The sequence below is a fragment of the Solea solea genome, chromosome 4 (assembly GCF_958295425.1).
Source record: "Solea solea chromosome 4, fSolSol10.1, whole genome shotgun sequence".
In the NCBI taxonomy this organism is placed as follows: Eukaryota; Metazoa; Chordata; class Actinopteri; order Pleuronectiformes; family Soleidae; genus Solea; species Solea solea.
The window spans coordinates 25063767-25076485 of NC_081137.1; the positions used below are offsets into that span (position 1 = coordinate 25063767).

The 12719-nt window shown below is 41.6% G+C and overlaps 1 protein-coding gene across 6 annotated transcripts in view; it reads right to left on the reverse strand.

Moving 5' to 3' along the window:
- The window catches only part of LOC131457901 (neurexin-2-like), an 80653-nt gene that overhangs the window by 49205 nt on the left and 18729 nt on the right, over window positions 1–12719 (reverse strand). For 5 of the 6 annotated variants that reach the window (XM_058626422.1, XM_058626419.1, XM_058626421.1 and 2 more), the window contains exons 4-7: window positions 7983–8012; window positions 7724–7735; window positions 3549–3850; window positions 933–1094 (exon numbers count right to left, since the gene is read on the reverse strand). In XM_058626422.1, the coding sequence (XP_058482405.1) occupies window positions 933–1094; window positions 3549–3850; window positions 7724–7735; window positions 7983–8012 (506 nt within the window). The remainder of the gene's footprint in view (window positions 1–932; window positions 1095–3548; window positions 3851–7723; window positions 7736–7982; window positions 8013–12719) is intronic. The other variant, XM_058626420.1, reaches the window with a different exon arrangement.

Genomic DNA, 12719 nt, shown 5'->3' on the forward strand with positions numbered 1-12719 from the left:
TTAAACCTCAGCAAAAGGAACGGAGTAACGCAGCGTTTGGTAACTGAAACGGAGTTACTGAGTTTAGAAAAACAACGCGTTACATTATTAGTTTCTGAATAAAGTAACGGCGTTACTACGCAACACTGGTCGTGAATGGTGTTTAAAGAAAACAATGACAATCTTCAAACTACTGTTTGTTATGTTGAGCTCCAACATTGAGACGCTTTGTCAGGTTGTTTCGTATCTTTGTTTCGTTCTCGGTGCTTTTGCTCACAGCTGAAGCTCCTGCAGCTGTTACTGACCATCGAGTATTCAAGTATATGAATAAATGCTCATGTATCTATACACACACTATATACTGTATGTATATATGGTTTGTGCGCACACACACACACACACACACACACACACAGGTGCCACCATGACGTCACTGTGACGTCTTTCCACCACATTAAACAACAAATGACTGACTGAAGTGTCCGTTTTAGTGAAGTCTCTTCCAAATCCTCCTTCTTAATGCACGTAGCACATCATTTGATTTTTATGAGACTGCTCACTTCATTACAAATGTGTGAGGCTGAAATTGTGCATTAACCTATAATTCACAGCTTTGCTTATACTCGTTTATTTCTAAGTACATGATCTTAACTTGCTTACTGAAGATAATCAATGTGGCAGATGCAGCCCAGAGTTTAAAGGCCTCCGAACTGTAGAAGCATTGAAGGAAACCACAGATCACACACACAGCTCTTACATACAGTATATTAGGTGCAGCGCTCTCTAAAGGATTCCAGAAGCTCTAAATGCAAATATTTCTCCTTCAAACACGACAACAGAAGAATCGACACACATTGTCAATGCACACACAATGTTTAGTATAGAGTAAGATTTAGTGCCATAAGCATTGTGTTTCTAGCTCTTTGCTGTGCCTGAAGTCGCTCTGTACTCACATTTTTCAGACAGCCCATGAAGTTGTTGCTGACGGTGGAGCCCGGTAGGTCAGCTGTGTTCAGGCTGCCCCCAATGTAGAAGAGATCATCAGAGCCAAGCATGGTGTAGTCCTCCTGAGTGTAGCCTGTGGTGGTGAGAATCCCATCCACTAAAATCGTCACCTAGGATCCACGGAAGGAGACGGAGGGGAAATAAATCAGTTCAATCATCTCTGCTGGTTTATAACCACTACTCCCAATGATATGTTGGCTCCAAGCTTCAAACATTATCCACATCACAGCAACAAAAACAGTCATTTCTGTCTAATCGGTGCAGAAAGAGAAAAATGACAGCTCCAACACAGCAGAGGGACATGCTTGTGCTAAGTCGTTACTAATTGGTGTCAAAGCTTTCACAACAACTTCAGTAAAACAGAGCTCGAGTGGAGAGTTGTCATTCATAGAATCCTTTATAAAAAAAAACACTGAGATAATCTGAACAATCCTTACATCTGTCATTTATAATCTAATCTAGAGTGGGAAAAATAAAAATAAGAACCAGCTGATAGAGAATGATGACGAGACCATGAGCTACATTTTTACAGGGTTAGTAATAAATAGAAGAGAAAAAACAAATGTCAGAGTGCATACTTGACCACACACACACACACACACACACAGTACAACACTTTGACCATCGTGCAGTCGTTTACATTGAAAACAGCAGCGTTACTGAGGATTTGATATTCAGGGATTTAATTTTTATTCTGCACCATCTGCCTGATGGGAGGAGCTAATAGTGCTGATATATTGTGATGTCGTCATGTTTTAGTAAATGCAAATAATTTAAAGTGGGAAAACTCATTTTGAAATGTATTTGGTTTGTTAAAAGCCAGACGATTAAGGACTAAAACAGTATCACTAACATAATCTCCAGGTGTCAGGTGTGCACATTAAAGTCCTGCCTAATATTGATTTATGTCAATCTGCGCTGAAGGACCTGGACAAAGGCTCTGATGTGGGTTTGAGGATCGTGCACATCAGTTTTCACATTTAAACAACAAATCATTTCCTGGAATCAGAGAATCACAAAATCTTTCTTCATAATCAGTAAATAAAAGCACACATTAGGACGATAGCTGACCTTTGAGTGCAGCTTCTCTACAGTCAGTGATCATCCTTCCAGTGAGAACAACAGATGGTGTGTTTTCTATACTGTACACTCCCATAAATACATGAATGCATCGTTAATAAAGGTCAGAAAAGGAGAAAGGAAGAGCACCAATCATGACCATGACAGCAAAAAAAAGAAAGGGAGGGAGATAGAAATAGGAGGAGTTTGAAAAGCACCGGATCTAATAAAACGTTTCCACCAGCGCTCCCTCGAGAGTTACACCTCCTCCCATCCTCGTGTCAGTGAGGAAACTTATCTGAGGACGAGGAGGCAATTTACAGAGCTGACAGCAAACTGGGGATAAAGCATTGGATTTCTGCTCTTCTGGAATCAGGGAGACGAAGTAGATGTAGAGGGAAAGTTTATATGCAGGTTAATGTTCACAATGTATGTGTGTGTGTGTGTGTGTGAGAGAGAGAGAAAATGAGCCTCGCGTTAGCAAAGAAACCAATCATTTAGATGCACATTGCATTGAAACGGGTAAATCAACTTCAGTGTGAACTGATCGTATTCTGTTTCTGAAGACTGAAGCACAAAAAGCATTTCTAAAAACATGTTAATGCTCCAGGAATGTTTATTCAGCAGCGCTTAACACTGGAGTCATCAGGTGTGTCTGATGAATATGTTCAAAGTAGATATGAGAATATTATTGTCTGTGCTTGAGCGCTTTGAGCCACACAAGAAAACCAAAGCGCAGCATTAGTATTCAGCGTGGTCAGTGGTCAGTCAGCTGATGAATGATCTATGAACGTATCGCTGCCTGTCTGTCACAGTCACTCTTACTGGAGACAGATGAACCATACAGGGAAAGTACTCGCAGAAACACACACCTGCACAAAAGGTAATTATCCTTAATTCAGGCATTGATAAGTGGAGCTTTAAGATACATCATGGTAACTGCACCTTTACTGTGAATGAGTTCAGGAACTCAGCAGCGTGTCCTTAAGTCTTGTGGCTGAGAACAGAGCGTACGGCAGTACAACAGCAGACAAATGGGACGAGTATCATCGTTATATACGGTTCAGGTGAGTCTCTGGCATCGTTTCAGATGCTTAGCACAAATGTGATGGGAGAAATGTTTCACATACACACTCAGTCAGGTCTGATAGTTTTGCTAGACCGAGAAAAAATAATGTTCTGGTGACAAAAAACAACAATCACCCACTTCAGCTTTAAGTCTAAAAATAAGAATGTGCAGCAGACGTAAGATGAATGTTGGAGAATTTCTTCCAATAAGGTAAAAATGACCTTTACTGCAGTCTTCTGGGTGCAAATGGAAAAAAAGCAAGTGGCTGATTATAAAATGATTCATTTCCAACAAAGCAATTTATTTCATGAGAAAGAGGGCAATGACCTAATATGGGTTTGTAATATCCAGCAGAGCAGAAACAGTATATATCTCCTCTGCATCATGTCTTATTCTGAGCAGGATGTGACATCACAGGCAGAGGACGCATACACACCTGACGTAGGTTGCGCGTCACTCGAACATCATGCCAGACGTTGTCATTAAACTTCCCGCTGGCCGGTTCCACCAGAGCCTCAAAAGCACCAGAGCCCAGATTGATGACGAGCCACAGAGCTCCGTTCCTCAGCGACAGGTTGACGTAGTCGGCCGACTTCCCCGTGTGAAGCAGCAGGCCGTTCCTCTGCAGCGTACGGAAGGACAGCGTGATCTCATCCAAACTGCTCTGAATGGGCGTCTGGGACAGGTTGTAGCTGAAGAATTCATTGCCTTTAAATGTGGCCACTGACTCCTCCTGCCCTGAGAGGGGAGCACAGTCATCATGTTAGAGGCATTCAGCAGGATCAACAGCAGAACTACAGCAGAACTACAGCAGAACTACAGCAGAACACTAATCAACACTGAACATCTTCTGTATCACTAATACCACATCTTTCACACTGTGTGTTTTACATTCTAATGGACATTGTAATGGTCTCCAAAGCCAGGGAGACGACCTGCAGCAGCACACAGACAGGCAGGAGGACAGACAGACAGACAGAGACAGACAGAGACAGACAGAGACAGACAGACGACCTTGCACACACTACAGTAGCTCATATACGTATTATCACATCCACACAATCTTAATGTTATTAAAATACAGTGCAACAACAACAAATATAAAGGTGTGTTAGCACCTGTCTCTCTGCCTGTCTCTCTGCCTGTTTAAATATGATTCACCCTGTGTTTCAAACACGAGTGTTCAGTAAATGTTGACTTGTGAACAGCAGCAGCAGCAGCAGCAGCAGCATCACTCGTCCTCAGGGCGTCCTGAGCAGAGATCAGCTCGTTAAGACGTTTGACTGATGCTGTGGGAGAACACTGAAGGTAACAGAGTCATACTGAGAGCTTACATGTCATGTTGATAACCCGAGGGCACAATGATCATTTAACCTAGTTTCCAAGAAAGGATAACAAAGATTATTCCACACAAGATGATTTGCATCATATCCTGTCCACACGTGTCTGACCCTGACGAGCTCGGGTCACCAACAGAAGCCCCTGTCGTCTGCAGCAAACATATTTACCAGCTTTTGAAAAAGGTAATATTGCTTTCTCTAACGTCAGACACCCAAAGTCTTGAGTAATGGCATTAGAGATCGTGACTGCAGCAGATTGTTAGCAGACTGTGTGTGTGTGTGTGGGGGGGGGGGGTTAGAACCATCAACCTTCTCCACTGACTGTGGTTATACAATCATACAATTATTACGCCAAACCTTCTGTGTTAATGGACGTCTGTCTGAACTGAAACAGCACGATCAGCAGAATACACAGCACGGTTCACCTCATGTCCTCACACTCCTCTCTAAAGTCCGGTTCAAACACAGGTGAGTCCTTGAGTAACTGCTTATGGCCAATTCTATAAAATGCACAGCTACAAAATACAGGGAGCGATAAAGCATTGTGTGAGATAGTTAGTAGCAGCAGCAGGTGTGGCCCATGTGCCTGCATCTAAAACAGATGATGTGTAAAGGTGCTGCCCAGAGCTGGGCATTAGCTGCTAGCTGCCACATCAGGGGGAAGGACATCCTCTGCAACTACGTGCTATTATCTCACTGGCCGCACCACATACAGAAGAGGGCAACATGTGTCACTCATTAATATTAACTTTTACAGCTGATTCATTTCAAAGTGGTTGAAAAGCCCGGGGCACAGATGGCAGCTGTTGACTTTGTCTCCTGCTCAGGGACAGAGAGTCAGTTATCGGCTGGTGCAGCCAAACGTAGGTCAGATGACGGTGCAGCAGTTCTTGAATTTCCTTCGGGATCAATAAAGTATCTATCTATCTATGGATCTATCTGCTCTGGAGGTGCGAGTTCTCCAGTTGGTCTATAGGAAAGTCCCGTGCCACCATGTTCAGTCCATGTGCATGTCCCAGGAGACACGAGCAGAGACTCTGTGACTGACGAACACCAACAACTGTGGTGAATATTTGAACATGTAAAGCTGCACTTGTTATTTGTGTAAATCTTTATTCCACAGTCACTAACTCATTTCTCCTCATTATTGATGCATGAACAGCAGCAGTTAGTATATTCATTTAAAGCACAGGCTTGGTCTTTAGGACTCACTAAACCTTTGCTGTGACAATAGACTTTGAATGCAGCAGTTGAGGCTGTAGTAGATGCATTGTTCTGTTCTGTTCGCCAATCACAGTAAGAGCTAAACCACAACTTTATCTTCTGGCCTTTGAAAGACTGATTAGACTTTTTGTGCAAAAACGAGTTTGTGGTAAAAATCCAGACCATAATCTATAAAGTCACAGTCACTTTTACAGTGGGTAAAACACTGATGTTATCACAGTGTAAAGTCGTCATACTGTAATAGACCTGAATACTAGCATTAATCAGTCCTCCACCGGAAAATGTACAGAACACCCAGGATCCTGACACGCTCTTTATCATCTTTATCATCGTTATCATCTTTATCATTGTTATCACCTTTATCATAGTGATCATCATGATCATCGTTATCACCTTTATCATCGTTATCACCTTTATCATCGTGATCATCGCGATCATCGTTATCATCTTTATCATCGTTATCACCTTTATCATCATGATCATCGTTATCATCTTTATCATCGTTATCATTTTTATCATCGTTAACATCATGATCATTGTTATCATCTTTATCATAGTTATCATCTTTATCATCGTTATCATCATTATTATCTTTATCATCGTGATCATCGTGGTAATAGTGGTAATCGTGATTATTGTTATCATCGTTATAATTATCGTTATCATCGTGATCATCGTTATCATCTTTATCATTGTTATCGTTATCTTTATCATCGTTATCATCTTTATCATCGTTATCTTTATCATCTTTATCATCGTTATCATCCTTATCATCTTTATCATCTTTATCATCGTTAATCATCGTTATCTTTATCATCGTTTTCATCTTTATCATCGTTATCATCCTTATCATCTTTATCATCTTTATCATCGTTAATCATCGTTATCTTTATCATCGTTATCATCTTTATCATCGTTATCATCTTTATCATCGTTATCATCGTTATCATCGTTAATCATGGCTCTGGTAGTTCAGATAAAACTGAAGAATCAGAGAGAGCTAGTATTTACAGCCTATTTTAACATTTAGTTGGGAAACAGATTCTGCTAATGAATGTAGATTCTGTAGATTCTTTTAAGAAAACAAGACTAAAAATACTGCGCGGCGACAACAACACGCAAACAAATATGCACTAACAGATTTTTGTCAAAATATACCCAAGAAAATACTTTGAGAGAACAGATGAAGGAGCATTTTAGTGTTCAATGTGGAGAATGAGGACTTGAGCAGTGTGTTGCTGCCAGCAGGTCATCAAAGCCAATTCTCTGTTTAGAGGAAAAACTGATTACCATGGAGACAGGTTGGATATGTTTATCTGAATCTCACAATATGGGGTAGAAAAGCAAAAGCATATATGTATTATATATACACACAGACTGTCGCCCTTTTATGCAGCCAGAACATCCATTTCCTGTAATGTAAAGCTCTTTACCTACATAACCTGAATCCATGAATGTTTTTCTTCTGTGCCTCTAAATTGCAGGACTGTAGCTTTGCTATGATTTGGATGTTATTAATGATCACTCTGGAGTGTGTGCTCCAGCAAAACCCTGCTAGGGACAAATATCTGCAGGTTATTTGAAGTATGGTTGTATAGGTGTTGACACATTATGAACTCTGACTTCAGCAAACACACGCTGTGAATCAGTGCTGGACAGCTGATGAAGCCTGTGATCAGAAGGTGTTTTGTGACTCTTGTCGAGGTTCAGCCTCTGTGTCTCAATCCAAATGTTCTGTGTGGACTTTGGTGCGGGGGAGTTCTTTATTAAACATGTTTATCTTCTGTCGTAATGTGTCAATACCTAAAATGACATCACTGTAAAAGCTGTGCTTATGTGGACATTTAACTACCAATGCATATCATTTAAAGAGATCTACACACACGCCAATAATTACATTTTTAAGATTTCTCTTATTGGTATTACTTTGTGTGCTGACATAGGAGACACCTTCAGAGCTCAGTTCCTTTATTCTTCATTACTGACACCTTTTTACCTCCTTTGAAAACAAACTGAAGAGACGCTATGAGCATATTAAATGAATTACCTTGGCGAAAAACTGCAGAGGTCAAAGGTGATGTTCCAGTAGTTCAGTCAGTGGTCAGGACAAGGGTTTGACGGACAAAAATTGAATGAGTAGTGAGCATAACATGACAGGAAGCAAAAAACAAAGAAAAGAGGCAAGTATATGAGAAAAGAGGAGAGGAAAGATTAGTGCAGCACATTTAACTGGAATGATTTCAGGGGAGGGGGAATGTTGTGATCAGGTGGCTGGCAAGAATAAAGCAAACCAATAGACCCCATACCTTGGCGGTTTAACATCAGGTGCGCCAGACCTTGAGGGAAAGAACAGAAAAAGGATACGAAAACAGGAAGTTCATAAAGAGGTTTGGGAGAACAAAAGCATTGTCACAATGTTGGACTGCAGTTTGTGACAGACATCCTGGGGAAGGGTCGGATGTCAAAGTTCAAACTCAAATATAAAGGGGAAATCAAACTAAAAACAGACAGACATCTCAAGGGAGAAGGAGGAAGGCAAGGAGAGAAAAAAACATCTTGATTGGTGCAACCCTTTAAGGTCGTTGCTCACACAGATGCTTTTTTCTAAATGGAACACATACTGTATGTTTTCTTGATGCAGACAATGTTTGAGATGTATTTAGATATTCTTGAAGCTGAAGTGATCTCTCTCGCTCTCTCTCGCTCTCGACAGGCTTAATCTCACATCTTCACTTATTGATACACGGTTATTTTGTATGTAAAGGCTCAATGAGCCTATTTCAGTGTGTGTTTTATGGAAGGACACAAGTGCCTTTAAGACGTTTTGAGAGTACAACGGTAGGACACGCAAACATCCTGCAGCAGGTCAGTCACACCTGACATTTGAATGCAGCTGAAACAGAAAGCTGCACTCTATTCAAAATAAACCACATCCCACCTCCAAGGTGACGAGATGAGTCCAATGCAGAGGTGGCAACAGTACAACATGCATAATATAGTCAAACTGAAGGTAACATGGCACATTATACAGCTGCCTGTCAACAGAGGTTATAGAATTCACATGATCAGTTAAGTGTATAAAAGTATATAAACTGGTCTGCCTGTGCACAGTGAGCAGAGTCTGAGGCGTGACCGGCCATGATCAGCCATCATGAGCCATGATCAGCCATGATCAGCCATGATCAGCCGTGATCAGCCGTGATGAGCCATGATCAGCTGACCAGCCATGATCAGCCATGATCAGCTGACCAGCAGCCATGATGAGCCATGATCAGAGACACAGAAACACTCCCCGATAAACCTGCTGAGAACGACGTGGTATTCCGCGCCTCACACCTGATGCCAGACAGGAGAGGATGACACGACGCCTCTGCTGAGAACATGCACCACACACACAGTCATTGACTGCTGCTGTCATCAGGGCTTCAGCATGAAAGATTCTCACACAGTGAGTCCCAGTGCAGTCATTAGGTAAAGCCTTATGAGGAGGAAATCTCCTCAAGTCAAAGGTGGTTCCGGCTGCGACTCTTGATGTGGAAAGGACATGAGAACTCCTGGGATGGTCTTTGCCTGCCCATCACCTGGGTTAATGTGATAGTGTGTCATCACAAACTTAGACGAGTTCACCTGTAATCGTGTCCACACACCAGACAGACAGCTCCTGTATTACCAACTTATATCCATGCTGCCTCTCAGGTGATCTCATGCTCACTCCATGTACTAATGTGGAGGTTAGAAGCACATTATAGGGACGTCAGCTAGGCCAGGTTTTGGGTTCCGGCTTCATAGACTGAATATAAAAATAGATCTGTCGTCTTCTCGTATGAAAAGTCAGGGAAGAAGGATGGAAGTCGCACTGCTGTCAAAACTCTGATCCTACTTCTGACCTGACTGAGCCAATCTCTGCTGACATCGGACAAAAAGAGTCCATCACAAGACGCCTGACCGTCACAGGACGCCTGTCCATCACAGGACGCCTGTCCATCACAGGACGTCTGTCCATCACAGGACGCCTGACCGTCACAGGACGCCTGTCCATCACAGGACGCCTGTCCATCACAGGACATCTGTCCATCACAGGACGCCTGACCGTCACAGGACGCCTGTCCATCACAGGACATCTGTCATGTATTCTCACATTCACACCCATGGTTAATCTACTGTGTCCATTGAACGTAATCTGCATGTTTTTGGACACACAGGGAGAACATGCAGACTCCAAACAGAAACAGGATTCAAACCAGTCACCTTCTTGCCGTGAGGCAACAATTCTAGTCAGTGCCACCACGTGGCTCTGGACAGGTGTGTGGAACGTTTCCCATTATAACTAAAAACCAGAACCAGACCCAAAGCCAGAATGGCTCGGTCTAATCTTTCACTCTGCTGCTTTGACCTGAAGAATTTGAAGCTGTAATGACCTCACACAGGAGGAACTGACCTGTGACCTGTGACCTGTGACCCTGACTGAGGGAAACAATTAGAAGTTCATGTTGAGCATGTGGTTGAAAATAAGTGATGATGTGTTCGTACTGGACCTTCCATCCAAACACACGCTGAGTGTCATCACAGACACAAGCCTGGATCTAATACACATGCATGTCCTCGTTCTGCTTTTAAGACAACAATGTTCCCACTGCTGTGATAGAAAATCATTCTATTACAAATGTATTCTTAATCACCAAACTGTGTTTTTATTGACATTACATTACCTTGAGTAATTGAGTACAACCTGCCGGGGGTGGAGCTGAACTTGAGACCATGAAGTCTTTGGCACGCAGGGTACCGGTCTTAACCACTGAGCCACTCCACCCCGAGAGGATTTTAACCTTTTTCTTTTAACCTTTTTAAATCAGTCAAAGTGCTTTTAAAAAGGAACTGTATTAGGATGTTACTAAATAATAAGTGGCACAAATGATCATGTGACAATAATCGTGTTTATACCAAGTGAACATTAGGAAAAGCTGAGTTTATTATTATTATTAGGTTAATGAATTGTGAGAGAAACACAGAGCGCTCAGTCACTGACTGTCATTAACAGAGATTTAGTGAGAAAACACCGTTGCATGAAGATTAAGCCGTATTTGCCGTATTAGTTTTTCCAGGAAAAGTCCAGTATCATGGAGGCTGCTGTAATGAGGGATTAGACCGAGGTCAACACTGAAACCCTTTGTCAGTCATCTCTCTGTGTCTTATCTTCCATGTGAGCTGTTATCTCTTGTCCACAGACACCAGAGGATGCTGCACTCTTGTGGCACTGGAGCGTGGCCTACCGTGGCCTCTGTCCGCACAGACGTCCAGTGGATGAACACGACTCACCCGCCTTAAAGCACTGTGTCAAACCCACAGCTGAGAACAAATATAGCATACGGGTTAACATCTTAGCCAACTGTGAAGGGAGTGGGCGATTTTTCTAATGCATACATTTGTCTATTTACGTCAAAGCAGGAACAAAGACATGAAACATGTGGTGAGCTCTGGGAACTGTCTCCATGTCGAGCTTTAATCCAATCAAATGTATGATATGCTCATATTTCATAATGATGATGTCTTTTTGCTGTGAGCAGATCCACAGCGTCTTTGCTCACATTAAAGAAAGATTAAAGCTCGTTTTTGGAAAATGTGCAAAAATGACATCTATTAACATTTCACAGTCACCTCGTCCTACTTTGTTTTATAGCTGAGAGAATACAGCATGTACTGTATGTGTGAGCCATCATTACATGATCTCTTCACTAGGGCTGAACAAGGAATTTAGGACTTTAGACATTACTGTTGAGTATCTTGAAGTAAAGTCGTCATCCTTGCATTATAATATAAAGAGGTTAATATATCAAGAATTTCAACCCAATTAGAATTAAATACCATGACCTAAGAGTTCCTGAAAGTTGTTTCATTTTTATTTATGTATTTATTTTACAAGCAAATGTTTGAAACGTCTGAAAGAACAACTATTTAAAAGAAAATTGGAATCAACGACATTAAGAATTGATGAGCAGAATGAGAATCGGAACAGGAAGTAGCTCAATTACACAGTAATTACAAACTTTAAGATGAACTTAAAACATTTTGCAGATCAAAACATGATTGTTTCTTCATATTCAGCCCGACTCCACACACAGTTACTTATATTCTCCATGACAATGAAGATGCTCCATGAGGAAACACGAAGTGTAATAAGATCTTATCTTACACATTGTGAGATAATAATAATAATAATAATAATAATAATAACGTGTGAGCGTGTGTTTTGCAGGACTTGTGTGAGCAGGTGTGCACAGCTCTGTAAGAGTGATTTCTAATGTGCAGCCTGTGCTCATGTGGTGAGCCTGTTGGCCGCCCTTCCACACTAACAGCCGTCCTTAGAGGGGAGACGGACGCCTCACCCTGGTGCCAACTAAACAAACGCTCATGTTCAGTGTGTGCACCTTGTTAGAAACCAATCCTGTGTCTTTGTGCTCAGTGAAAATGTTACCCGTCATTTTCTGCTTGAGATTTGTTCCACCGGTGAAAAAACAAGATCATACGTTATTACAAATATATGTATAATGCAGATGTTATTACAATTTCATGAACGCCACTGTCTCAGTATTCTGTTGTTAGACCAGAAGATTTACATCAATACGCCACACACTGACCGATCAAAAATGGAGCAAATCTTCACAATAAGCAGAAGATTTTAGGAGAAAATGTTCACTGAAGAAAAGGGAAAATATAGATGTTATCAATATTTAAAGGACATGTCCCTGTACAGTCACTGTACACAGTACTGTGTGTTTTCTGGATCACCCTGCACTGCAGACCTCTCTCCAGTCACCTTGAGCAAACTGATTATACAAACAATGAGCATTCAGCACATTAAGCACTTGCTGCGTGACCTTGTGACCACTGGAAGAATATCTCTCTTTAGCTTAATTTGTTGGATGTCAGAACTGCAGTCCAAACTGACAATAGCAACCTGATAATAACCAACACAATCTCTCACACTGAGGCTGTGCTAACGAGAGCATCACAGAAAACAAATGATGCTTCTCATTATCCTCACT